Genomic DNA, 25,482 nt, shown 5'->3' with positions numbered 1-25,482 from the left:
ACATATGGTTGACGTGTGTGGACAACATAAATAAATAATCTCGTATTCAAAAGTTGTAAAGAAAAATAAATACGTGAAGTATTTATGCTTGTTTTAACTATTCAGTCTTCAATCCTAGTGTTACAACTAAAAATCTAAAACCATGGATATAGAAATATTAAAATCTAAAACACATGAAATATTATCGTTCTATTTGAATTTCCCGCAAATGAGATCCTCAGCCAATCAAAAGTATTCACATTGCTTCCCCCCTGAATGATACACCCCCTCGTCTAAAGTAGGACTGTATACTACATCCCTACTATAATTACTAGATCCGTGGTTTTCTCTCTATGAAAATGTTCACACTCGGTTTAAAATTAAAGAAATATTCATTGAAAAATGCAATAAATTATTTTGCCCGACAACAGTCTCTCAAATTTCCGTTCTAAAATGACTGTCAAATACTATGCCTGGACATATAAGGCGTACATGTTCCCTAATTCAATCCAATGTCCTGGTCAGTACAAAAAGGGTAAAATGACAATAATCAATGGATAGAATAAAAGAACACATCTAAAATGTCTCACAGAACAATTTAGACTTTTTTTTTTTAAATACAAGAAAAATAATAAATTTTTTAATCCTTTGGTAATATACACTTCCCACATAAACGACCCTTATAAAATCCTGGCGTGGTTATTAATATATACTCTTCAGTAAAATATAACCAAGTTCCACTGAATTTACTATCGATTTCAACAATTCCGTGGTCTCGTTTGAATATCCTGGAAAATAAAATTAAAATATCATTTATGCATTTAAAGTTTAGAGTTTGAACTGTCTCTTAAACACAGTCCACCTTGCTGTCAGGATAGTCTTAAAACTGTTGGGGGTTTTCCCTCAATAGTATAAAATACCCGAAGGTGTCTTTTTTGCCCCATTCGGATCCCTTTTTTACACACTTTTAAGGATTTTGGGGCCCCTTGAATAGCGGTGTTCTGGGTACTGACTCCACACTTCCCAATGGGAAAGAAGGCCCTGCTTACTGTGACTTTGTAATTTTGTTTGAAAGTTTAGAGAAATATTATAAATTAACAGCTAAAAAAAATGTAAAATACTTACTTAAAATCATAAACAGCTGTATCCAATGGATATTCAAATCCATTTCGTGCATCGACTTCAACTCCATTAATTAACGTCGTTAATATACCGTTTATTTTGGTAACGGTAGCCGTATTCTTACCAGTATGCATTTTAAATGATAATGAAGAATCATTTATGTCTCTATTCACGAACAGAGCGAATTTCGGATAATATGAACAATCAGCAGCTGCCAATAGACTAGTATCATTGTTATGAATTGTTGTATTTTCAAAAGTTCGTACTGTTGCTTGATTTATAATACATGAATCTAAACAAAATTAAATTTCTTGAATTAGTGTTTCACAAATTTTACACCTAAATCTTATAGGCCGTAAGATGGTGGCAGATCAAGGTGCCACGTGTTCATTCTTCATCGAAGACGACTAAGAAGAAAAAAGGGTTTAAATGAGAGCCTGATTTTGTAAATAAATATACCATACCAATTGAAAATATGAAAGTGAATACCGAGAGATTCAAAATAATAGGGGCATAAGGTTTGCGAATAGCCAAGTAGTAAGATTAAAGGTTAACACAAATATATTTTTCAATTTTCTTCGAGCCTTTAAGGCAGAACCGAAAAAAGTAGTCACTCATATGTGCAACTATCGTATGGTCTATAAAATAAAACACGATTAACTTACTTATCAAACCCAAACTAACAATTGCATCAGATACAATTGGAAATCGCATATTCGGGAAAAATATTGAAATATCATCCCAAAATATATTTTCAATTTTTGTATTTTCATTATTAATATTGATGTCAAGTAATTTTTTATTTTCTGTATATTCGACAGATGCATTTAATGCCGTTAATTGATTGATATTAATATTTTCAAATATACCAAAAATACATTTCAGTCTCTTTATCGAATTGTAAAACCATTCTGGTATCTAAAAAAAACAATCAAGCTAAAACGTCCTTCCTAATTCAGACCTTTCGTACCTCGAATAATCATAAAATCATCTACATACGTTTTTCATTAGAAATTCCATTGAATATTTACGTGGAGTTGATGCAGCAAACGATGCTCGATAACATTCATCTGATAAAGGTGTAAATTTTAAATCACCTTTCATCTCTTTACACTGTTTAAATGGCCAAATTTTTGATTCTTTTATTTCGATTTTTTGTTCATCTGTAAGCTAAAAATTATCGAATAGGAGTCGTTTAGGTAATGGAGTCTATTTTCTAATATTGATTCTCACCTCTCCAGTAATATTCCAATGTAAAAGTTTTTGATCATGAGGGCATTCAGTTTCATTTTCATTTACATTCCCCCAACTCAAATCACCAACGATTAGAATTTCTTCAATTGGTTCATATGAAAACATATCATACGATTTTTGTGGTAATTTTGTGTTTGAGTGAAAACAGTACTGAAATTAGAAAAAAAAAAAACCTCTGAAAAATGTAAAAAATAGTCTACAACTGTTCTAACCTTTTCTTTTTGTTCAGTTTTCCGATTTGCAATTAATCGGATATCAGAAATTTCATTACTGAACGTTTCCAAAGCTAATGTTGCATCAAACACAGGAACCAATGTTCCATCATATTCATGTAATAATTCCGTATAAAATGTTGTCCCATTTTTAATAATAAACTGTCGTTCTTCCGGCTGTTGATTAATTTGCGTGACCCAATGTATCTATAAAAATTTAAACTATAGAAAATAAATTTTCTACTACTTCAATAACCTTTTGAATATTTACAATTGGAAGTTCTTCACTTAACGATCCAACAATAAAAGCTGCCCCACATTGACCGACTGTGGGTATAAAAGAAACATAATCCAATACGTGTTGTAGAAATAGAATATATTTTCCAGAAGAAAGTACCCTGAGAAATTATTTATAAATTATTTATTCTTCGATTTGTTTTTGAGCTAAAAATACTTACTTACTATTATAACGGTGTGATTGAGTAATGTCGTAGAAAATATTCTTCAAATTGTACGGACTATCACAATTGAATAACGATAATTGGAATTTTCGATATACTTCTTTCGAATCAATATTTAATACTTCTCTCTGCGAAAAATACATAAGTATCAAAAAGCAAAAAATTATTAGTTATTTTTTTATTGTACAGCAATCACTAGGGGAGGAAGGAAACCCCCTAAACTTTTCAGAATTGACTTAGACTTAATCAAGCTTTTTATTCAAAATTGCCTTGGTTATCCGGTGCTCGTACATTCCTAATAAAAATTAAAATTTGGAACTTACATTCTTAAATTTATTAATACTTGTAACCTCATACTCGGATTTACATTTTGGACAAAAACCACTTAAAACAAGTTGTGAATTTTCTTTACTTCGAAAGAATGTAATTAATCGTGTATGGAATATTACAATTGGTAACGGACTCATGTCACTTTGTTGAAATGATGTTGATAATTTCATATTTGGTATATTTAAACTGACATTCATTAATATCGGAAGTATTCCATGGACAACTTTTTGTCGTTCAATTCCATGATATGAATCCAATATTGGATTATATGAAAATAATGTTAATTGTGTTTGAAATGAATATCTGCAATTGCATAAAATTTTCAGAATTAATACCTTCAAAGGTGGATTAGCGAAAACTGAATAAGGGGGAAACTTCTATTATTGAAAATCCTGTCATTTTCACCACCGAACTAAAAAAAAAAGGGCGGAGTTTATAAGTTTGACCGCTATGTGTGTTTGTTTGTCTGTCTGTGGCATCGTAGCGCCTAAGCGGATGAACCGATTTTGATTTTTTTGGTTTTGTTTGAAAATAATTTAATGGAGAGTGTTCTTAGATATGTTTCAAGTATTTAGGGTTCCCTACCCAAAAAATCATAAATTGCCGATGATCTTCCAAATCGGCTCAGTTTGGAAAAGGCTTTAAGGAAAAAGACAATTAATGGAAGTCAATTTACTACATTTTACGGAAAATACTTTTACCTAAAATCTAAATCATTTTGTCTCATAAATGATCCATTTTCCATAGAAAACGTAAAATTTCCTCGCACAGATATTGATGCACCTGATAAAGTACTAATCCAAATTGTAGTACCAAAATCTGATGGATAAAAATCTCGACTAGCTAAAGTAATTCCTATATGTTGATAATTTATATGATATTCCGATTTGATATCTTGTAAATCTAAAAGAACTGATAACAAAAAAAAATCATTAATGTGATGTGTTGGATCATTTGCACAAAAGGAACTTCTTGCTAGCATAAACAATTTTACCTTTTCCAAGTAAATTAAAAGTAGTTTCATTTATATATTTACTAAATATAGTTTTTCCTTCAATTTTTGCTATAATTTCAATATGCACCGGTTCCGATGATTGTAAATTAACTTTAGCATCTTGTAAGATTGTAATTAATTCATTAACATCAACATTCTGTCCATTAATATGTGATAATTTGTCCAGAACGGATTCAGTAACTCCTTGCATTTTTAAATAAAGTGCAAATTGATTAACATTATAACCCATTACATAATTACTTAATGTTACATAAAAAACATTTAATTGATCCGTTTGTGGATTTCCAATCATTATAAATTGTGACATTGATCCAAATTCACGATTTGCATCGTTATAATCGAATAAATAATTACCAGTTACCCAATATTTTTTCGTTTGTGGTGCTTTTACAAAACGTATTATTTGTGATGCTAATGTACCCCTAAAAAAAAGATTGTTAAGGTATAATAGTAGTAAAATAACTTTATCGTTTGATTAAAATTATCCTTCTCCAATGAAAATATAAAGATTAAGACGCCAATGGTCCGGATCAACCATGTCCGGATCAACCCTAGGCAAGCAATAGGGAATCGGACTATATTTTTTTTTATCATTTCATGTGAAGAATTCTCACTTCCTGAATTGAAAAGTGAAGTAGGTTGAATGCTCTATGAAACATTTTCATGTTCTTTTGTGTCCGTGCGGACCCCTAGTCGATGCGGCGCCTTTTGACAGTTGCCTACTCTCTGTAGCGGTTAATTCGATCTGGAAGACGCTCCAAATCGACCCTTTAATGCTCCAGCTTGTCTTTTGACGACTAGGCTTTTATTTTTCGTCGGAGAAGGATGATTTTTAGTGAAAGAGTAACCAAATTAACTCTTGGTGATATTTCTGAATTGGAACTGGACCAACTTTTCAGTAATTCCAATTTAAACTTACTTATTAGTTATTAATAACTAATTTTGACTATAGTTTAGGATATTTTTGAAAGTAATATATACGTACAAATGTAAATAACAGGGATAAGTTGTATCTTTAAGACTGATCAAAGTCGTATAATAAAAATTATACAAATGTGGATCATTTTCTTTCTGCATAAACCAATAAAGCGATACAAGTCGACCTGTTGTTGGTTCCGATGTAAGTAACATTAAAAATGCAACGGCTCTCATTTCTAAATGTTCTGTACGATCTTCTAATATTGGCCAATAAATTCTATAAATCTAAAATCGATAATAATAAATATTTTTTATAATCTATTTATTTTGAATATTCAAACCTCATCTGCGCTTAAAGTTTTTGTGTACATTGATGCCCAAATAGCTAGAAATCGTGTGTGATGTGAATATGTGGTTCCTTTTGAAATTACTGGAATTAAATATTTTGCAACTGAACCGACTTGTAAATTATTTAAACCTTGTAAATAAAGCATTTCTTGTTCATATTCGGTGCTATCTGAAAAATTTTGAATAATAAATATTGAGAAAATCAAAATGATATTTATGTTTAGCTATTTTTGTTTTATTCAAGGAAGGATTTAGAGAGGAGCAATTCACCTTTCCAAAAGTGAAATCATAATTTCTTTAACTTTAAGTCATTAGCAAATAACTTATCGTTAAATCGAAAAATTAACCAATTTTTGAAGATTAAATAAGCATTTTTCGAGATAAGTCCAGAATCGGCCAACAAATTAGTGGTTTTCTTACGGGATTTTAGACGATTTCTCAAAAACTACTCATTCAATAGCTAAATATACTTGATTGTTGTACTTTTTGGGTCAAAATTATCCTATATATAAAGTTTTATTAGATTTCCAAAAAAAAAAAATTTTCGAGTTTTTCTCGATTTTTTCAAAGGGGTACCCCTTAAAAAAATTGCAAAAAATCGGGAAAATTTTTATGTCTCCAATTTCGATAAAACTCAGTATATAAGGTAATTTTGACCCAAAAAGTACGAAAATCGTGTTAATATGTTGATTTGGTCAATAGTTTTTGAGATATGGTCCAAAATCACTCCAGATATAGCGATATCTCAGAAAATAATCACTCAATCGTTAAATAAATACGATTTTTGAATTTTTTGGGTCAAAATTACCTTATATAGTAAGTTTCATCAAAATCAGAAACGAAAAATTTTTTAAGGATTTTTTCGATTTTTTCAAAGGGGTACCCCTTAAAAAAATTGCAAAAAATCGGGAAAATTTTTATGTCTCCAATTTCGATAAAACTCAGTATATAAGGTAATTTTGACCCAAAAAGTACGAAAATCGGGTTAATATGTTGATTTGGTCAATAGTTTTTGAGATATGGTCCAAAATCACTCCAGATATAGCGATATCTCAGAAAATAATCACTCAATCGTTAAATAAATACGATTTTTGAATTTTTTGGGTCAAAATTACCTTATATAGAAAGTTTCATCACAATCAGAAACGAAAAATTTTTTTTTGATTTTTTCGATTTTTTCAAAGGGGTACCCCTTAAAAAAATTGATAAAAATCGAGACAAATTTTTAATCTCCGATATAGATAAATCATTTTATAGAGTAATTTTGACCCAAAAAATGCAAAAATCGGATTCGTCTGACAATTGAACGTTTAGTTTTTGAGATATTGACTTAAATCTTACACGAAGGTCGATTATACCGAAGCAATTTCTATCGATATCTCGTTAAATCTCCAAATCAAGCAGATTTTTATATTTTTATCAAGTAAAACAAGAGTCTTGAGTTAATAGGCAACGAAAGAAGATAAAAAGAAAGAGTATGAAAAAAATAAAAGTCATCCAAATGTTATCTCACCTGAAAATAAATCCAAAAATTTCCGTACATATTTTTCAAAAGTTTGCACTGAACATTTCCCAGCCGTATACGTCTTATAAACCATTGTGGCAAAACTTAAAACAGCCGTATGTCGAACACTTATCGAAAAATCTCTACTTAACGATACTAACGGTTCAAAACTCGCTAAAACTTGATCGTTGGTGTATTCAATGTAAAACGGTAACATAGTTAATAATTTTACAGCTAAAATATCTTTAACATTTCTCGATAGTATTAAATCCTTAATAAATTGTGATGAAGCTTCACTACCAATTTGTGGTAATAGTTCCAAAAAAATACCAGCTTTTGATTCCTGTTGATAACTTGTACCGATACCGATATCCGAATATATTCGATGTAATTCGGATATATCAAGTGTTCGCATTTGGAAATATAACAATTGAAGTGTTCCACGATGTAATTTATTCGTTTTATAAATTGAATGATTTTCTTCGAAACTACTAATTAATTTATTTAGTTCTTCATGTATCGATTCGATTTTCTCTTGTTTCGTTAATTTTCGACGTCCGTTTGTGAAATCGTATGTATTTTGTTCGTATGTTAAATTTGAAATTGTTAATTTTTCTAGGAAATTTTCATTTGGGAATTCTTTTTTTATACGTTTTTTTAAATATAATTCTTGTCTAAAATTTGAAATATTAATTATGAAATTAAGTTTTTTCGAAATGATATTGTTTGGGTGTCAAGCGTTGTTCAATTCAAAAATTACTCACTTTGTTTCTAAGTAATAAGCGTCACCATATGCTTCAAATGGTTGTACCAATAAAGTTCCATGCCCTTTAATATCAAGAATTTCAAAGGTTTCATTGTTTGTATTATTAATTCGAAAATATCGTTCTGAACTCGATATAATTGAATTTTGATGTTTCGAAGGACATATTGATTTTGGAGCACTTGACCATGATTGAAATGGAATATCTGCACATTTATCATTATTTATGAATTTTCGCACAGATAGATCATCTGTTTCATTTAAAACCGTGTATTCCACTAAACAAGATCCGTAAATGTTTTTCTAAAAAAAAAATTAGAAATTTTCCAATTATTTATGGAGTCAAAGTATTAAGAAAGAGAAAAATAGAAAATGACACAAACCTCTGTGGATGTAAACGCAAATTTATCAATTTGCGGTATATCAATTTGTAATAAACTTCCCAAACCACGTTTAATATTTGAAATCCAAACATCTTCATTTGGATTTAAGAAGATATTTTCAACCAAACCCTTCTCATATTGAATTACAAATGGTTCAGATAATTCGTTGATATCTGTCATGGACCATGTTGGACAATTTACATCTTCATTTTCTGGCCCATTATATGCTTTCATTCGCACATCAGTCAGCTGTAAACATCAATCATATTGTATTTTTTTTGGGATTCAATTTTCGTATTAATATATAAGTCCTACTCACTAAATTAAAAAAAACTTTTGATGGAAATATGGTGAAATTAGTTAAAATGAATTTAATTATTCAGATTATTTCTCTGAGTAGCCGATACAGTTAACTTATACTATAATTATTCGAAAAATACGATATTCATTTCAAGCGAAACGATTTTCAATAAAAACGAAGAAATTACAATACTTTAAGTTCTGAAACTTTCTTGGGAAAAAAATTTTCGACTAATTTACTGTGCCCAATTACCCTTACACACATAGTATTTACATTAACTATAAACTATAAGCTACAGGAAAAATACTAAAATCAAAAAACCTGTATTATTGAGTAATTTCCATTACTAGTAATTATAATTCCAGCGGTTAATTCCCATAAAGATGTAGCACTTTCAGGTTTTTTTACACCAGTGTTTGTTGATACATGATACGTATAAATTGATGAATAATCCTCTGGGAATAAACTATTAATTCCATTTTCATATGCGATTGTTAATCGCCCCAAATATAAAATAATTGAAAATATTCCTAAAAATAAAATTAAAAAATTAATTTTAATAAAACTTTTTGTTTACTTTGAGTTCAGGGGAGACTTAATCAAATAACAAATACACACGAAATAAAATTACAATTAATATGCAGGGATTTCAATTGCAAAGCAATCATCCTCAGCAACTAATATTTATTGCATACATTTACAAAAAAATATTAAATAAATACATGAATTTTATTTTGACTATTGATCGAATATTGTTATTTGCATTTATAAATAAAAATGTTCAAAATCCAGATTTGTTTTTTGGAAAAATGTACAAAAAAAAAAATTTATTACATACCTAGTAAATACATTCTTGAAGAAATAAATAAACTGAAGAAAAATAAAACATTTATAATCTACAAAATCAACTTTGACCTTACAGTTTGAATTTACAATGAATTTCGTTGATAAAATAATGAAAGTTTATAAACAATTTTATTATATTCAAAAAGAGAAGAAAGATATCATGGAAAAAAAAATTTTTATATTTTTCGTTGTATTTACTACAAATAAACAAATTTCGCTTTTATCATAATTTTTTTTGTTATTTTAAAAATTCCATTCAAAATATTGAGAGAATAATTTTTATCAAACAGATTTATTTCATTTGTCCTATTTTTATCAGCAATTTTCTTCATTCACTTTATTTTTGGTATACAAATATTTCTTTTGTCCGGGTTTGAATTAAACTAATTATTCAGATAGAAATTTTTTTTACTTTAAATTTCTTTTGAATTGTAAATGATTTTATCAAATAATAACGTCCTAATTTTTTTTGATTACTTAACAACTTATAGTTATTATAGCTTATTAAATACGTATTTACTTCTAACAATCATCGATGGGGCCTCTTTAATTGCGCATCTAAATCATACTTACCAGTTTTTGAGCCATCGAGTTATATATAACTGTGAGCAATTCATTTGATCAGGAGGTTTGAAAAATTATCAATTGCACCACAACCTTCAAATTGATGAATTTTCATCATTATCAGAGGCGTAGCTCCCGCCGTATGAATGATATGGGGCTCCCGGTCTACAGAGGCCCCCTTAAGTTTGACCTGAGCTATATGTTCGAATTTTACAACCAGAGAAACTCCTATCTTTTTTCAAATTTTGGACAAAATTGTATACCTACCTTTATTTGGGAAGTAATGAAATAAAAAAAAAACAATTCGAAATTATAACAAAAATCAATTAATAATTTATTTTAACATTATTTTTTTTAATATTAATTACATTAAAAACTTTTTAAAAATAAATTGAATTTCGTTTCAAAATCAATGTAAAAATTACATAAATTATGTTATTTGATTGCATTCTTTTAAATTATTTATTTAAATATGGAAATGTAATGATTTCATTTGAACATTATTTTTTTGATTCTGTTTTATAAAAACTGTTTTTACAGACACAATGTATTTTCAAATTAAGTGATAAATGAAGAAATGGGCAATTAATAAATAGATAAGTATTTACAACATTACATAATCTATAGCTTAAAATATTTACATCGTGTACGCAAACATTTCACTCAAAATTCGATAATTCCTCTCTTCATTTTCTAAGAATACATTGTGAGCAAAAACGTTTTTTTTTAGATTAAATTGTTTATTTATTATTTGAAAAATGTTATTATTAAGATCTCTATTAATTAAATATGTAACGTATTTTTAATCGATGATAATATTTCCAACGATTCCAAATGTAATGGATTGTCACTGTTCAACTGGCCCGAAAATTGTGTGATACACATTATAAACATTCGTAGATCCTCTTTGACATCACTTTGTAACCAGATACGAGGTAATGCGTTTATTATTAATTGTGCTTTTGATACAGCATCAATTAACTGGAAAAAAAATAAAAGATTCATTATTGGAAAAAAAGGAAATAATTTGTAAATTAAGTAACAACCACATCAAACTTTGCGTCAGATTCGGTATTCGGTAATTTTTTACCTGACAAACACGAAGTCCACTTAATAAGTATCGATTCAATAACGAATTTATTGCTAAATCTTTAAGTACATGATCAGCTAATGTTCCTTGCCAACATGTGATATTTCCTAGTAATTTAACAGCCGAATTAAATTGTCTTTGAAAAAATGATGATTTTGTTTCTAAAACCCTAAAAGAAATTTAAATTTAATTAAATTTATTCTAAATTATACAAAAAAGTAACCATTTCAAAATAACGGAATGAGATCTATAATCTTGAAGACCCTGTATATGTGCTTGATAACCTAGAAATATTTTTCTTTCCACTGAAATTCACAAAATAAGAGAATAAATACAAAACTTACTGTTTAGGGAAAATTGGAATAAATACGTCATGTTCTACAGCTTGTTGAATTTTATCAACGATAGCTGTAAATAAATCCTGAAGTCGTTGACTACCTGGTCCAAGTGTTGGATATCGTCGAACGAAACGTCCAATTAATCCAACTAATCGTAACGATTGACTACTGGACATTGGATCCCATGTTTGTTCCACCAAATCTATAAAAAAAATTAACAGAGTGCAAATGTTTTTGAAATTTAAAAGCGTTTTCGCGCTCGTAACTGGATATAATCCCTTAATAACTTAAAAAATGTTGTTATACCATGCATATATGAAATATACATAGTATATTAAGTTTAGTCCCAAGTTTGTAACGCTTAAAAATAATGATGCTAGGAAAAAAATTTTGTCATAGGTGTTCATAGAATCACCTAATTAGTCCATTTCCGGTTGTCCGTCCGTCCGTCCGTCCGTCTGTGGACACGATAACTCAAAAACGAAAAAAGATATCGAGCTGAAATTTTTACAGCGTACTCAGGACGTAAAAAGTGAGGTCAAGTTCGTAAATGAGCATCATAGGTCAATTGAGTCTTGGGTCCGTAGGACCCATCTTATAAACCGTTAGAGATAGAACAAAAGTTTAAATGTAAAAAATATTCCTTATCAAAAATTAAACAACTTTTGTTTGAAACATTTTTTCGTAAACATCACTGTTTACCCGTGAGGGCGTCAATTAGGCGGAAATTTTATAATATGTGTACAAACTATACACTAAATGTCGGTCGGTAATGCAGAAACCTATAAAGTCATTTACATATGTACTATACTTTATTAGTTATGTGTGTGTCACATGTTTGTATGTGTAATGTGATAAAGAAATCAACACTGACTATGCATGGTATTTCAACAATTAACTCAGTCAATTGTTTGTTTTCACTTGTTTACCTTTTAATTTAAGTATAATAATTTTATCAACAATTGCAGGTACTAAATTAATATCAGGATCAGCGCGTAAAGTTTCTTCAGTTTCTGATGACGTTAAACCATACGTCATTAATGTTTTCATCCAATGATATTGCTCTAAATCCGAACAATTCGAATTGAACGGATCCCATGATAATATTTGCAATCGTAAAATAGGACCAACAATTTTTGGTAATACTAAACTTGCGTATGCCTCAGAGTAAGCTGTGAAATCAGTTTGTCGCCATGATTCAAATCTTTCTAAAATTGATGACAATGATGAAAAATCTTCGATGACATCACTGAATACTTGTTCGACACTTTCCAAAACTTGATCTTAAAAAAGAATCAAATTATTTACTAAAAAAAACGATAAAGAAAATAATTTCTTGGTACCTTTCTGTTGTTTGTACAAAATATTATCCTGTTCGGGAAATTCATCATCACTAGACATTCCTTCTAGATGTTTGGGTGTTATTTGAAGTTGAGCAGCTTGTTCTCGCGTTCGTCTACGTCGATTTCTTCTACCTTCACGTTCTGCAGCTCGACGAACTCTAGCTTCTTCTTCTGGCCCTCCAGTTGGACGTGGACGACTGTTCAATCCTAAAAAGTTACAATAAATCATTTAATCGATATTCGAATCATAAACTAGTAAAACGATGAATTCTCCTTGTATTAAATTAAAAACTGACTAGATTGTGATGTAATTTCTTCAGCTTGATCACGAACATCTTGACGTCTTCGTTCAGCCAAAGTATTTGCACGTTTTCCAATTACTTCCATCCATCGTTGTTCTAAATTCGATACCATAGGAATCTGAAAAGAAATCGCAGTTAATTTGGATTCTTTTATAAATTTGATTCTATTAGAAATGTCAATCAATGATTCTATAGATATCGCATTGAATAGATCTAGGGCCAATGTGTACTATTTGATATGCATTTCAAAACAGCTGAAATTTCAGATTTCTGTCTGAAAACTGTACGCAAATTTGTATAATTGGATATTTCTCTGCCTGGCAAATTTTCGAAAAAGATATTTCTGGTTATGAGAATAGCCTTTCAAATTTCCATTCTGGAATGACTGTCTAATACTAAGCCTGGCCCCAAACTAAAAGGTTTCACAGAGACAAATTTAATTTGCTGAAAAAAATATCCCAGTTTCCTCCAACAATGAGATTTTTATAATGAAAGTTATAACGCTTAGAAATATTAACCGTAGAAACTAAATTAATTGGACAAAGATTTCTTATGCAAATTTTTTTTAGGACTTGCGGCATAATTAAGGTCAAGTAGACAATAAAGTTTTGGCTTAATGGATTTCAGTATTATAAAAAAAATTGTGTGTGTCAGCTCTGACGCACGACTGGAGTTTACTCCTTAAGTTTTTGTATAGTGTGTGCTGTATCCGTCAGGTTATTGTCACTTTCAAACAATAAATGCTTTGCCTATAGCACACAAGTATACAAGTTATACACACGCATTACTAATAAGTTAAAGGTGCACACAATAGCTTGCGCACCAAAAACGTAACGAGATCATTCGATAATTAGGATTTTACTCTTCATATTTTTTTCATAAACTCCAAAAAGACTGTTATGAAACCTGTAAATTAACCTTTGTATTTTGAAGGCAATTATTGAAAATAATCTTCAAAAATTGTTGAAATAAAATTTCTAAAATAAAAATAAATACAGAGAAGATATAGGGTGGCCCCTGACTGTGAGAATCCAACAATACATTTTTTTAAGTGTTAAACGTTCCAAAAACTGAAATAAGGATGATCAAACGCATTTAAATATTTAAAAATAAAAATTATTAATTGAATGTATTGTTGTAAATAATCACACGTACATGGTGGCCCCATAGAGCTCTCTTTGAGCTTAATAGACCCACCTTCTCATCCAAACACTCTACCAAGTCTGTGACATACCCACGCAATTCTTGATAAAAACGGAAACGTTTTGCACATTCTGGAGCTTTTCTTTCCAAATCAATTAAATCACGTTGACACGTTTCCAATTCATCAGTTATTTGTTTTAATTTTGTATCATGATTAGTATAATTTTCTTTTAATTGTTGTACTCTGGAAAAAAATAGGAATATTCTAAATATTTATTGTTTTAATAAAAATGATCATGGTGAGAGCAAATAAGCATAAGAAATTCGAAAATAAATCGAAAATTTACTATCCTTATGTAAAACTATAGAGTCCGTTATGATATTCCGTCATTTCTAGCAAGCTAATCGACTTCACAATTTTCTAGAATATATCTGTTTCCCTGTACCCATATCAGGTTTGCATTAATTTGGTTTTCCAGCTCATTTAAGGACGTTCAGCAGTTCTATGATATCCAAATTTCAGGATCTTTAGATTAAAAACATTAAACTAAAATGCTTAATTACCCTTAACATGACCATTGTATTAGTAATTAAAAACTCAAATCTACTTCAAAAAAAAAAAAAAATAAAAATAAAAACGAAGGTAAAAAAAATAAATATCCAATAAATACCTTTCTCGTAGTTTATTAGCAATAGATTCAGGTGTTTTTTGATCATTTGAATCAGTTTTTACCATCGCATTTGTCGAACTATTATAAAGATTATTTTCTACAGATTCTTCACTAAAGCCAGTATAATAGCTCACACCGTACAATGTTTCATTTTGTACTGAGGTGATTTGTGCACCTGTTACACCTTTACGAATTTGTTGATTTTCCCATTCTTCAGTTTCACGATCACTTTCTCGATCTGAATCTAAATAAATTTAAAAAAATTAAATTTCTAAGAGTTATTGTTTGCAAAGGAACTTGCATGAATTTTTAAATTATACACTCGGAAATCATCCTTGAAAAAGGATGAGTTTTAGTGAATCACCAAGTAAGTTAGCACCTAGTAACCTTATTTATAGTAATTCGTGTCCTATATTAACTATATTTATTAGGGGCATCTAGGGGCGAATTGCATAGTTGCCGGACTCGGAAATCTGCCCCTGATACACTCAGAAGCAATTCTGTTTATTATCCGTCTGTTTCTATTTTATAACTTAAAATGATCAAATAAAATTATTTCCTAGAAATATAAATAAAAATTAAAAAAAAAAAAAAACCTTCTTGAGCCGCCTTAAATTGTTCCCGTCGTTTTTCAATATCCTGAGCTTGTGTATTTATAGTCATATCAATACGTTCTTCGTCACTGCCATCATCACCATCACCATCTTCTTCACGTATTAATCGACCTTTATCTTTTTTCTCTTTTCGTTCCTCTAACGGTACATAATCACCACCCATTTCTCGAGCACGTTGACGACGTTTTCTAGCCGCATGTATCATAGCCGCATCCGGTATCATACCACTTTCAACAATGATTTTTACATTATCCGGATGTGAAAAACGATGCCGACCACGTGAGTCATCTTCGTCCGATGAAACATCATCCTTGCCGGCAACAAGTGCCGCTCGACCATTTAGTATAACTTCTTTTTCGGATTTTACAACCATCTAAAATTGTTTTTTATCTCAATTAAAATATGGTTAAGTAAATTTTCTAAAAATTATATCCATATATTAGGCTCAAAGTCAAAAGCCGTATACTGATTTAATAGGGAGCTTTGACGTCGACTGACTTTAGGTCGGAGAGGTCGTCAAAGAGAGGCTGGTTCAAGTATGTCCATCTCCTCATGACAAGAGCTGGGCAGTGACAGAGAAGATGAGACATTGTCTCCTCCTCGTCACCACTGTGACAGCTCCTGCAGTAGTCGTGGTACACTGCCAGGCCTAAGCGTTCAGCATGCCTGCCGCCCAGCCATAAAAAGTAGTTTATAAATAAAAATTACAAACCCAAAGTGGGTTTTCAGTCTTTTTTTACAACTTTGAGCCGAATATATAAAGTTTTTTTCCAAGTGTGTCCTATTAAAAAAATTCGATTAGTAAATCGAAGAGTGTGCTAATCATTTTTATCCTTATCCGGCTTCTATAATATTTTCTCTGTAAAAAAATATCGTTAGAAATTAAGTTTTTGGTATTTGGTGTAGCTTATGGTATGAAGTATTCGATGTCTGTCTTGGTTTTCGCATTTGAGCTTTAAAAATATGGGCATCATTACTAAACTATAAATCATAAACTTAAAAATTTACAATATTCAAAAAGATTTTAACAAAATTAATATAAAAAAATATATTTTAAACATTCTTTTAGACGAATTCTGAGTTATTTAATAAAAATACTTCGACTATTCTACACCGGATTCTTCGAAAACTTGTTCAAGTTTTAAAAAATAGTTTGTTCCACAGTTAAATCCAGGAGAAAGTTGAAAAAAATGACTTTAATCATATTTGAGAATTCAAAAATTCAAATATCAAAAATAAGACATGCATTAATTTTGATTTAAATAAATCACAAAAAATATGTTTTGCGTAAAAATTATAAAAGAACGTCCATCGAATAAATGAAATACTGTACCAACCACGAGATCGTCTGTAACTATCTCTTTACTTTTTTGCGAATTACTTTTCGCAATTTGATCATTATCATCAATGTCCATTTTTTTCTCTTTCTTCTTTTTACGTTCTTTATCTAATAATCGCATTATTTTTTTACTATGTGATGATTTCTTCACTTGAAATACTTCTTCTTCGCCATCTGAAACATCGAGATACAATTTATAGAAAAAATTCAAATAATTTTTATGCCATGATTTGATTAATATAGCGGTAATTGCAGCAATTTGTTGTCTCCGATTTGGATAAAAATTGTTTTTCAAACAAATTTTAACCCAGGAAATTCAATAATTCGGTTTCTTTGTCGAAAAGGCGATTATTTTCTGAGATATCGACTAAGATCGTATACCAGGAGCAACTCGGGTATTGAATTTTAAGTGATATCTCATAAACACCTCATCCAATCGTTAAATAAACACGATTTTTGTACTTTTTGGGGTCAAAATTGCCCAATATACCAAGTTTTATCAAATTCTGAAGCTACAAATTTTTCGTGATTTTCTCGAATTTTTTCAAAGGGGTACCCCTTAAAAAAATTGCAAAAAATCAGGATAATTTTTTTGCCTTCAATTTCGATAAAAATCATATTGTAGGGTAATTTTGACCCAAAAAATACAAAAATCGTATTTTTTTGGCGATTGAACGTGTAGTTTTTGAGATATTGTCCAAAATCATACACGAAGGTCGACGTGCCGGAGAAATTTCAATTGATATCTCAAAAACTTATCGTTAAATCACTAAATCAATCAAATTTTGATGTTTTTGAATTATTTAGAATAAATAGTACGAAAACAAATCATAAATTTTCATCTTATTAGACGATTGATTAGTATTTTTCGAAATATCTCCAGAATCACTTCAAAATAAAAGCATTTTGTGGAGGATTTTGGGCGATATTTCAAAAATTACACAACTAGTCGTTAAATGAACTCGATTTTTAAACATTTTAGGTCAAAATTATTAAACCATATACAAATATTCAACTGATTCCGAAACAAAAATTTTTTTCGTGATTTTAACGATGTTTTTCAGAGGTTTTCATGATTTTATCAATTTTTTGTCTCCGATTCCAATAAAAAAACATTTTCTAGGATAATTTTGACACAAAAAATACAAAAAAACAGATCCATTTAACGATTGGATCAGTAGTTTGTGAAATATCAGCTAAAATTGTATGCGGAGAAAAGTATCTTGGAGCAATTTCTTCATTTGATACCTAGCCATTACGAATTTAAGGGTTATGCAAAGATACGTTTGAAAAATTACTACAGATAAGTTTAGGACTCAAAAAGATAAATTACCTTCATCTTCAAAACTTAATAATGTTTGTTTTGGTTTCACATTTTTGTCCTTTTTATCTTTTTTCTTTTTAGTGTCACTGGTATGTGTGTCTTTAATGTCATCCTTAACATCAACTTCCATTCCATTATCTTCACGATTTTCTTCATCTTCTTGACTACTAAACACACGCCTTTGTATATTTTTTTTCGGTTTTCTGAACACAAATGACATTTTAACACAAAATATTTTTTTTAAAACTACAAATTATTCTTAGGAGAGAAAAAAAATGATGTATGCCAAAGATGTATGCATTAAATGCTGTTATTCTAAACGTTCAGCCATGATCACACACCAATCCTATTTACTACCAGAGACTAACAAAATGTTTTTGTCATTTCATTTCATAAAATGTCTATTTTATTTCAATTTCTTTTTAAGAAAATGCTCACAAATTTTCTTATTAATTCTTTACTTTATAACAAGATTTTATAATTTTAAAACTTTTGAAAAATAACTTTTATTTGTTTAATTTTAATTCGATATTTTGATTAAGCATTTGGAAATAATGTCAGCTATACATTTACTACATACTCTAATCATTTGGTTCAAAAACAAGGGGCTACTTGGAAAATTTTCCGGGAGTTTTGAAAATGAGATTCCACTTTGTTACCTCGTATATTTGCCGCTCGCGCCGCCATATTGGGAAATCTCGAGTAATTTTACGAGAAAAAAATCTTATTCGTTGTGTGCGTAGTCATGGTAGGGACAATACAATCGATGCCAGCGCTTCCAGAGGAAATTTTTGGCGTTAAAGGAGGCTGTTATGACTAATTTGCACTTCTTTACATGTTAATGTTATAAAAAATGTCAAATTAAATTTATAGAAAAACACTAATTAATTAAACTTAATGCATTAAAAATTGTGAAAATAAGAAATCAAATTGCACAAATATTATTTTTCAAATGTAAATTATCATAATTATTTATTTAAATTTGTGAGACAATAATATTAAATTTTCAATGTAAGTCATAAATACAATCCATACAATTATATATGCACCCATAAAATTCTATAATTAAAGTAGTGTATACCATTGAAACGCCTCCAAAAAAACTCACGCACGGTGCGAATACAAAAATAAACTAGAAAAAATTTCCTACAATTTACGTCCAGACCCATTCTTTCATAAATTAAATAGTTACGGCATGCGAGCGCCGCAAAGTGTAACAACCCCTTCTAAGGGGTAGAAAAATATATGTTAAAAATTGCAATGGGGATCGATAGACTGATGAAATCTAAGCAAAAAGTGTTATTTAGGTATATTTCGAAAAGTCAATACCTTCCGAGTTATTGACGATTTAAATTTGGAATATTTAACGTTAAATAACTCAAAAGTTGGATGTTTTTTGAAAAAAGTATGTACCCAAAAAAATGCCTTTATCTTTAAATGACTCGAAAAATAATAAAGTTACAAAAAAAAGTTTGGGAAGCATTGGAGTGAATGCTGTAAATTTCGTCGACCCAGGTGTCATGGGAAGCAAAAATTGAATATTCTAGTTCAAAAAAGTCGAAAATCATCTAAAATCTTCAACTGAATCAATCTGCATATTCAAGCGTTTATTCTGTTATAACGCGAACCTTGGCTTTCGCGCTTCTATGTCGTATTCATCGCAGATATCGCTCCTGTTTTTGAAAATTTTCCTGAATTCTTCTCCAGCTTCTCTTCAAGAAGAGGAAACCTCTCTTTCAATAAAATCTGTTTTATAGCATCAGTTCGATAGCCTCGCCAAGATACAGATTTTCTGTTTGAAGTACTCGACTCAAAGACAAAGTCAAAGAATTAGAGCTTAAAATGCATGCATTTACAGGACTATATTGTCAATTGGGCAGATTCTTAATGGGGGGGGGCTTTGACCCCCCAAAACCTGAAATGTATCCAAACACGGGCCTGAAATGCATCCAAAATTAGTTATAAAAGAAAGTAAATATTTGTCCTACTTTCTCCAAAATATACAAAACACAAATGTAAATTTTAAGAAATTATTTTATTCTTAAAAATAATATGTATAAATTTAAAACAATAAGGACTATAACAAATTATAAGAATATTAATTTATCGTCTCATTTTTTCGAACACAAATTTACACCTAATTATAATCTAACAAATATTATCTAGAATTTCGGACATCATTTATTGTAGCTGGAACTTTAACTTCAATACCATCCATTTCTTTCGTTAAAACAACTTGACATCCTAATCGTGATGTGTCCGTTAATTCAAAAGCTAAATCTAACATATCCATTTCATCTTCCGTTGGTTTATCAGGCACCTTATCGTAATCTTCTTGTTTTAGAATTACGTGACATGTCGAACATGTCAAAGTGCCTTCACAAGCACCATATCCATCAAAATCTAAATCGTGGTTAACAACTACATCTAATAAATTATCACCAATATTCGCTTTAACTTTGATTTTCTCACCGTCAGGTTTAATAAACGTAACGTGAATTCTAAAAAGAAACGAAAATTATTTTAATTAGGTTAGTAATCTCAAGGTTAAGATTGACCCCGAAAAAAAATTATCACTTACTCCTCTTTTTTTAATAGTGGTGAGGTACTTGTTGTATATTTTTGTACTTGTTTTGGTATCGTAACTAATAATTTTTTCTCAATTAATTGTTTCGATAATAATACACGACATTTGTAAAGAGAACGAAGAGCCATTTTTATTGTTAAATGATGCAATTCAAACAATTTAAAAAGGTACAACCACCTCTCCCAAAAAAAAAAAACTTTATATTCTTGTATATAATCTCCAATGTTTGATAAATATTTCATTTACTTATCATTTTGATTGATTAGAATCAATTCATGTTTTATTCATTTATGATAATTTATTTAGATTTGAATCTTTTTCGTAAAACATATCGAGATAAAATCGCATATTGTTGAAGAAGTGTGCGTAATACGTTTACAAATATATTGATAATTGCATAATAAAATGATTTATATTTGAATTAACCGCTTATAAGTAATTAGCTGAGTCATATTAGTATGAAAAAAGCAGATAAGTGATGATCTGGTACTTGGAAAGTACCAGTTGGCAAATATTTTTCTTCCGTAACTTTAATGATTGGAAATTTCAACTAAACCATTATTTTAGTAATTAATATCTTTTTAATTACTTAAAATTAATTAATAAAAGTACAAATTCAGTGAGGGCATTTAAAAATTTCTAAAACGGAAATTCAAATTTTTATACGGACGTGACATCATAGTACGGGCTTGTCAAATTTGTTGACATACTGTATGATATTAATTACTTACATTTTATATGGTATTTCATTAAATTATATTATTCTACGGCTTTTTATTAGAAAACTTAATAATACTATTTTCAGTCTATTTTGCCTGGATTAATATTAGGGAAATTTTGTTTTATAGCAAGAAAATTCTAGCTATATTTTTTATACAATTTCAAAATATGACAATTCATTCACAATAAATAATCTGGATATATTAACAAGAAAATTCGACCAAAAAAAAAAATACGAAAAACTATGTAAATATAATTAAAAAATTGGCTAAATCAAAATAAAAGTATAAAATGTCGAATTCAGCTACGGATGTATCCCTTTTCGGTTGGGATTTAACATTAAATTCAGTAAAAAATGATATTAAAACGAAGGAAGATATGTTAGCGGTAATTACGCATTGGTGTTTAATCAAAGCGGGATTCCGATGTGTTGGTGTTGGAGAATCTATGGAAGAATGTGAAAGTGATTCACCGAGTGAAATATTACCAGAGGGTTGGAATTTCACCGATAATCATGCATTACGTTATACTTACAACAATAAGCTGTATAATCTGGCTATAAACAAGAGTGGTACCGACATAGTATTTATAAATATTATCCATAAAGGACAAAATTTTGCTTTGGATGTTAAATTGGATGATGTTATCAAAAATCTCAGTGGGCCTATGAGTCAAATTGTTCCAAATTATAAGGAGTTTTTAGGCAGATTTCAAACAAATTTGATTAATCCAATGGTACAAGGAAAGGGCGCTGCTTCATGTTCAACTGATAAAACAGAAGTCCGCAGTGAAAAATCATGCGATACTGTTTATAATCAACAAGTTCCTCCACGTCGGCCAGTTCCACCGCCTGAAATGTATCCAACACCATTGTATCCAGCGAATGAGGGTTGGCGAGATCCGTTAGCTGATCCTAGACAGGTAAATAAACTAAAATCTAGTTTCTAGGGCGTGTTATTTGATATCTGAGCCGTCGGTGGCACTTAAAACTAATACCAGCATCCCATATATTATATTTCCACTTTCATATTTAGGTTGGACGTGCCGATTTGGATCCGTTTCATCAAGGAGGTGGAATGTTATTTGCTCCACCACCAGATCGTCCAGGCTTACCTAGAGGAGCAGTACCGCCTGGTGCTAGATTCGATCCATTTCGGCCTGATGGCTTAAATCCAGATCCAACTCCAGGACCACGTAGACCACCCGGAACTGATCACTTTCCACCACCAGGCTATGACGATATGTTTATGTAATATGGATTAAGCAAAATATTGTAAAGAGATTAAAATTTCATTATTTTTTACTGGAAAATTCGTTTGTTAATATTTTATAAGAAAATTGGAAAAAGTTACATAGGGGGTGAACTTAGAATTTATTTGAAAAACCAGTCCGCTTCGCTGGATTTAAAAGTAAAGACCATTGAGTTATAGCTTTAATACATTGGGTATATCAGAAAACCCTGAATGTATAGATGGCCATAAATTGTATCTCGTTCACTTTTTTATATACTGTATCCTCCTCAAGGTATACTGAGTTTAGTCCCAAGTTTGTAACGCTTAAAAATATTGATGGTACGAACAATACTGTCAAATCGGGAATTATTAGGAAATTTTGGAAGGTTAATAATCACTCTGAATATAAAAATAAATCAACGTTATTTAAAAAAATACTTTATATTTATTTAATAAAAGATTTAATTGATTTTTCGATGATTTCAAGACCTTGTGTTAATTGTTGTTCGTTAATTGTTAATGGTGGAGCAAATCGGATATTTTGATCATGTGTTGGTTTTGTAATTAAGCCATTGTCTCTCATTTTAATGCAAATGTCCCAAGCGCTTGCTACATCTATAAAACAAAAATAAAATCAAGTTAAGTTTCAACTATTTTAGCTCTAGAGATTGATTAAGACAATTATTTCAAAACAGCAGAAAATTTCCCCAGGTTTATAAATATTAGTGGAGAGAACAACAGCTTCTAGAAATTTCTAGCTGTTCTGAAATTTGTGTGAAATACTTGAATTGTTTACCTTTGTTAATTTCTATAGCGTTGATCAATCCCTTTCCACGAACCTCAGAAACAATACTCTTTGGTAACTTGCTTAATTCACGTCGGAATATTTCACCCATTTTAGCTGCATTATCAGCTAATTTCTCTTCTTCAATTACCTTAACGGCTGCCAAAGCAACTTTAGCTGCTAATGGATTTCCACCGAATGTAGAACCATGAGTACCTGGTTCAATTACCAACATGATATCATCATTAGCTAAAGCAGCTGAAATTGGATAAACTCCACCGGATAATGCTTTTCCTAATACAAGAATATCAGGTTTAACATTTTCATGATCTACACATAATCGTTTTCCGGTACGTCCTAAACCAGTTTGGACTTCATCGTCAATCCATAAAACATTATATTTGGTACATAATTCACGAACACCTCTTAAATAACCGTCATGTGGAACAACGACTCCAGCTTCACCTTGAATTGGTTCAACCATAAAAGCGCACACATTTGGATCTTTAATAGCTTCTTCAAGTGCTTTCAGATCATTATATGGAATATTATGGAATCCAGGCATTTTTGGACCGTATCCACCATAACTTGTTGGATCTGTTGATGCAGATACAGCGGCTAATGATCGACCCCAGAAATTACCAGCAGCAAAAATCACTTTAGCTTGATCTGCTGGGATTTTCTTTTTGTAATAACCCCATTTACGTGCTAGTTTCAAAGCGGTATCATCAGCTTCGACACCAGTATTCATGGGTAACATTTTATCGAAACCTAATAATTTTGTTAAGTATTCAGCATATTCACCCAATGTGTCTGAGAAAAATGCTCGTGATGTATGTGTAAGAATTCCAGCTTGTTCACGTAAGGCTGCAACAATTTTTGGATGACAGTGTCCTTGATTCAAGCACACATATCCAGAAAGGAAATCTAAGTATTTTTTACCGTCTACATCCCAAACATGTACACCTAAAATAAATAAACCATTTTTAATGAGTGCATAATTTTGAAAAAATCATAATTATTCAAGATTTACTCGAAGTACAATAATACAAAATGGTATTACCACCGAAAATATTTTCTAAGTATAAGATTTTAGACGATATCTTAGAAAATATTCAATCAATCGTGAAAAAGCCCCGATTTTTGTACGTTTCTACATGCACTAATTTGTCTTTTCCTCTTTTAATCTTTCCCCGGAGCCTCTAGCCGATGCAGTGTCTCCAAGTTCGCCCCCAATGTTTGGCCCCCAATCCGTTCCTGGGGTTATTCATATTATATTCTCGATCAAGTCACACTAAGAAGGAATCTGTTATATAATTTCAATTTTAAGATATCAAGTATATTTCATCTTGCATTTTAAAGTCCGCCATATTTTTTTAAGCCAGTTTCCCAATCACTTCACTATATTTATTAGATAAGAAACTAATTAAATTTTTAATTGACTTACCTTCTCCTTTACAAATGGCAACCGGTAAAGGATGGTAATTATGTGCGCAATATTTTTCTTCACGTTCGAAAACTTGTTGTGAATTTAAGTGATTCACTGCCGTCGAACTAATATTACGAAAGACGTCACCAACTTTTTTACCCAAACCAGGTGTATAAGTAATTACTGTTTTCGAAAACATTTTTTTATTATTAATTCTAGATTTTTTTTGTAGTTAAAAAAAGAAGAATATATTTCTTCTTGAATCGAAGAGATACACCCAATTAATTGAATAATTGTCTAAATCAATTATTTATATAAACCTAAAAAGTAAACGATATAGATTAACTATTTATCACTTATATATTAATTGATAAGCCAATTATTCAAATAATTAATCTATCAAGTGGCTCTATAATTTGTACAAATAACAAAAAATCATTGATCCTTTGGTTACTATACAAAAATTTTAGAGTATCTTCATGCTTCTTGGACTATTTACTGTTTACTCATGATTAAATTTCTCATTTATACAGTAAGAATAAAAATATGAATCTGCTGGATTTGAT

The 25,482-nt window shown here is 30.1% G+C and overlaps 5 protein-coding genes across 7 annotated transcripts; 1 reads left to right on the top strand and 4 right to left on the bottom strand.

The window, feature by feature from the left end:
* Positions 1-166: 166 nt before the first annotated feature.
* LOC123301728 lies at positions 167-9,504 on the bottom strand. The gene is made up of 18 exons (XM_044884605.1): positions 9,429-9,504; positions 8,912-9,120; positions 8,290-8,538; positions 7,908-8,209; positions 7,153-7,817; positions 5,633-5,808; positions 5,359-5,576; positions 4,353-4,795; positions 4,060-4,270; positions 3,352-3,661; positions 3,026-3,156; positions 2,839-2,965; positions 2,568-2,774; positions 2,335-2,505; positions 2,101-2,271; positions 1,767-2,019; positions 1,105-1,393; positions 167-767 (listed from the first exon to the last, which is right to left on the bottom strand). Exons 1-18 carry the CDS (start codon positions 9,439-9,441, stop codon positions 620-622), a joined length of 4,293 nt encoding a protein of 1,430 aa, XP_044740540.1. The 5' UTR covers positions 9,442-9,504; the 3' UTR covers positions 167-619.
* Positions 9,505-10,551: 1,047 nt separating this feature from the next.
* Positions 10,552-18,497, bottom strand: LOC123301727 (PAX3- and PAX7-binding protein 1). 2 transcript variants are annotated; one of them, XM_044884603.1, is made up of 11 exons: positions 18,174-18,497; positions 16,839-17,014; positions 15,484-15,874; positions 14,888-15,131; positions 14,271-14,460; positions 13,068-13,191; positions 12,772-12,978; positions 12,358-12,711; positions 11,435-11,630; positions 11,091-11,259; positions 10,552-10,981 (listed from the first exon to the last, which is right to left on the bottom strand). In XM_044884603.1, the coding sequence occupies exons 1-11, from the start codon at positions 18,382-18,384 to the stop codon at positions 10,784-10,786; spliced, it is 2,460 nt and encodes an 819-aa protein (XP_044740538.1). In that variant the 5' UTR covers positions 18,385-18,497; the 3' UTR covers positions 10,552-10,783. The 2 variants fall into 2 exon arrangements, with proteins under 2 accessions (XP_044740538.1, XP_044740539.1); XM_044884604.1 differs by lacking the exon at positions 18,174-18,497 and having other exon boundaries at positions 10,553-10,981; positions 16,835-16,937.
* A 1,751-nt stretch (positions 18,498-20,248) lies between these two features.
* Positions 20,249-20,941, bottom strand: LOC123301726 (adrenodoxin-like protein 2, mitochondrial). The gene is made up of 2 exons (XM_044884601.1): positions 20,746-20,941; positions 20,249-20,665 (listed from the first exon to the last, which is right to left on the bottom strand). The coding sequence occupies exons 1-2, from the start codon at positions 20,877-20,879 to the stop codon at positions 20,323-20,325; spliced, it is 477 nt and encodes a 158-aa protein (XP_044740536.1). The 5' UTR covers positions 20,880-20,941; the 3' UTR covers positions 20,249-20,322.
* A 703-nt stretch (positions 20,942-21,644) lies between these two features.
* LOC123301725 (proteasome inhibitor PI31 subunit) lies at positions 21,645-22,787 on the top strand. The gene is made up of 2 exons (XM_044884600.1): positions 21,645-22,392; positions 22,506-22,787. The coding sequence occupies exons 1-2, from the start codon at positions 21,763-21,765 to the stop codon at positions 22,722-22,724; spliced, it is 849 nt and encodes a 282-aa protein (XP_044740535.1). The 5' UTR covers positions 21,645-21,762; the 3' UTR covers positions 22,725-22,787.
* A 341-nt stretch (positions 22,788-23,128) lies between these two features.
* On the bottom strand, positions 23,129-25,211 carry LOC123301723 (ornithine aminotransferase, mitochondrial-like). 2 transcript variants are annotated; one of them, XM_044884599.1, is made up of 3 exons: positions 24,935-25,211; positions 23,487-24,453; positions 23,129-23,308 (listed from the first exon to the last, which is right to left on the bottom strand). In XM_044884599.1, the coding sequence occupies exons 1-3, from the start codon at positions 25,113-25,115 to the stop codon at positions 23,149-23,151; spliced, it is 1,308 nt and encodes a 435-aa protein (XP_044740534.1). In that variant the 5' UTR covers positions 25,116-25,211; the 3' UTR covers positions 23,129-23,148. The 2 variants fall into 2 exon arrangements, with proteins under 2 accessions (XP_044740534.1, XP_044740533.1); XM_044884598.1 differs by having other exon boundaries at positions 23,129-23,318; positions 23,500-24,453; positions 24,935-25,210.
* Between the last annotated feature and the right edge of the window lie 271 nt (positions 25,212-25,482).

This window comes from Chrysoperla carnea, chromosome 5 (genome assembly GCF_905475395.1).
Source record: "Chrysoperla carnea chromosome 5, inChrCarn1.1, whole genome shotgun sequence".
Taxonomy (NCBI): Eukaryota; Metazoa; Arthropoda; class Insecta; order Neuroptera; family Chrysopidae; genus Chrysoperla; species Chrysoperla carnea.
This window is presented reverse-complemented; position numbering and strand designations above follow the sequence as displayed.

What these genes read in the sequence shown, in the direction of transcription:
- LOC123301728 (XM_044884605.1), bottom strand. An exon ending in TCACACCGTTATAATAGTAA is followed by an intron (nt 2,966 to 3,025) that starts GTAAGTATTTTT and finishes ATAATTTCTCAG; the next exon opens with GGTACTTTCTTCTGGAAAAT. An exon ending in ATTGGAATATTACTGGAGAG is followed by an intron (nt 2,272 to 2,334) that starts GTGAGAATCAAT and finishes GATAATTTTTAG; the next exon opens with CTTACAGATGAACAAAAAAT.
- LOC123301727 (XM_044884603.1), bottom strand. Translation starts at nt 18,384, where the DNA reads ATGTCATTTGTGTTCAGAAAACCGAAAAAAAATATACAAAGGCGTGTG. An exon ending in GCTAATAAACTACGAGAAAG is followed by an intron (nt 14,461 to 14,887) that starts GTATTTATTGGA and finishes ATTTTTTTCCAG; the next exon opens with AGTACAACAATTAAAAGAAA. An exon ending in ATTCCAATTTTCCCTAAACA is followed by an intron (nt 11,260 to 11,434) that starts GTAAGTTTTGTA and finishes AATTTCTTTTAG; the next exon opens with GGTTTTAGAAACAAAATCAT.
- LOC123301726 (XM_044884601.1), bottom strand. Translation starts at nt 20,879, where the DNA reads ATGGCTCTTCGTTCTCTTTACAAATGTCGTGTATTATTATCGAAACAA. An exon ending in CCACTATTAAAAAAAGAGGA is followed by an intron (nt 20,666 to 20,745) that starts GTAAGTGATAAT and finishes GTTTCTTTTTAG; the next exon opens with AATTCACGTTACGTTTATTA.
- LOC123301725 (XM_044884600.1), top strand. Translation starts at nt 21,763, where the DNA reads ATGTCGAATTCAGCTACGGATGTATCCCTTTTCGGTTGGGATTTAACA. An exon ending in CGTTAGCTGATCCTAGACAG is followed by an intron (nt 22,393 to 22,505) that starts GTAAATAAACTA and finishes TTTCATATTTAG; the next exon opens with GTTGGACGTGCCGATTTGGA.
- LOC123301723 (XM_044884599.1), bottom strand. Translation starts at nt 25,115, where the DNA reads ATGTTTTCGAAAACAGTAATTACTTATACACCTGGTTTGGGTAAAAAA. An exon ending in TGCCATTTGTAAAGGAGAAG is followed by an intron (nt 24,454 to 24,934) that starts GTAAGTCAATTA and finishes TATTTATTTTAG; the next exon opens with GTGTACATGTTTGGGATGTA. An exon ending in AACAAAGGTAAACAATTCAA is followed by an intron (nt 23,309 to 23,486) that starts GTATTTCACACA and finishes AGATGTAGCAAG; the next exon opens with CGCTTGGGACATTTGCATTA.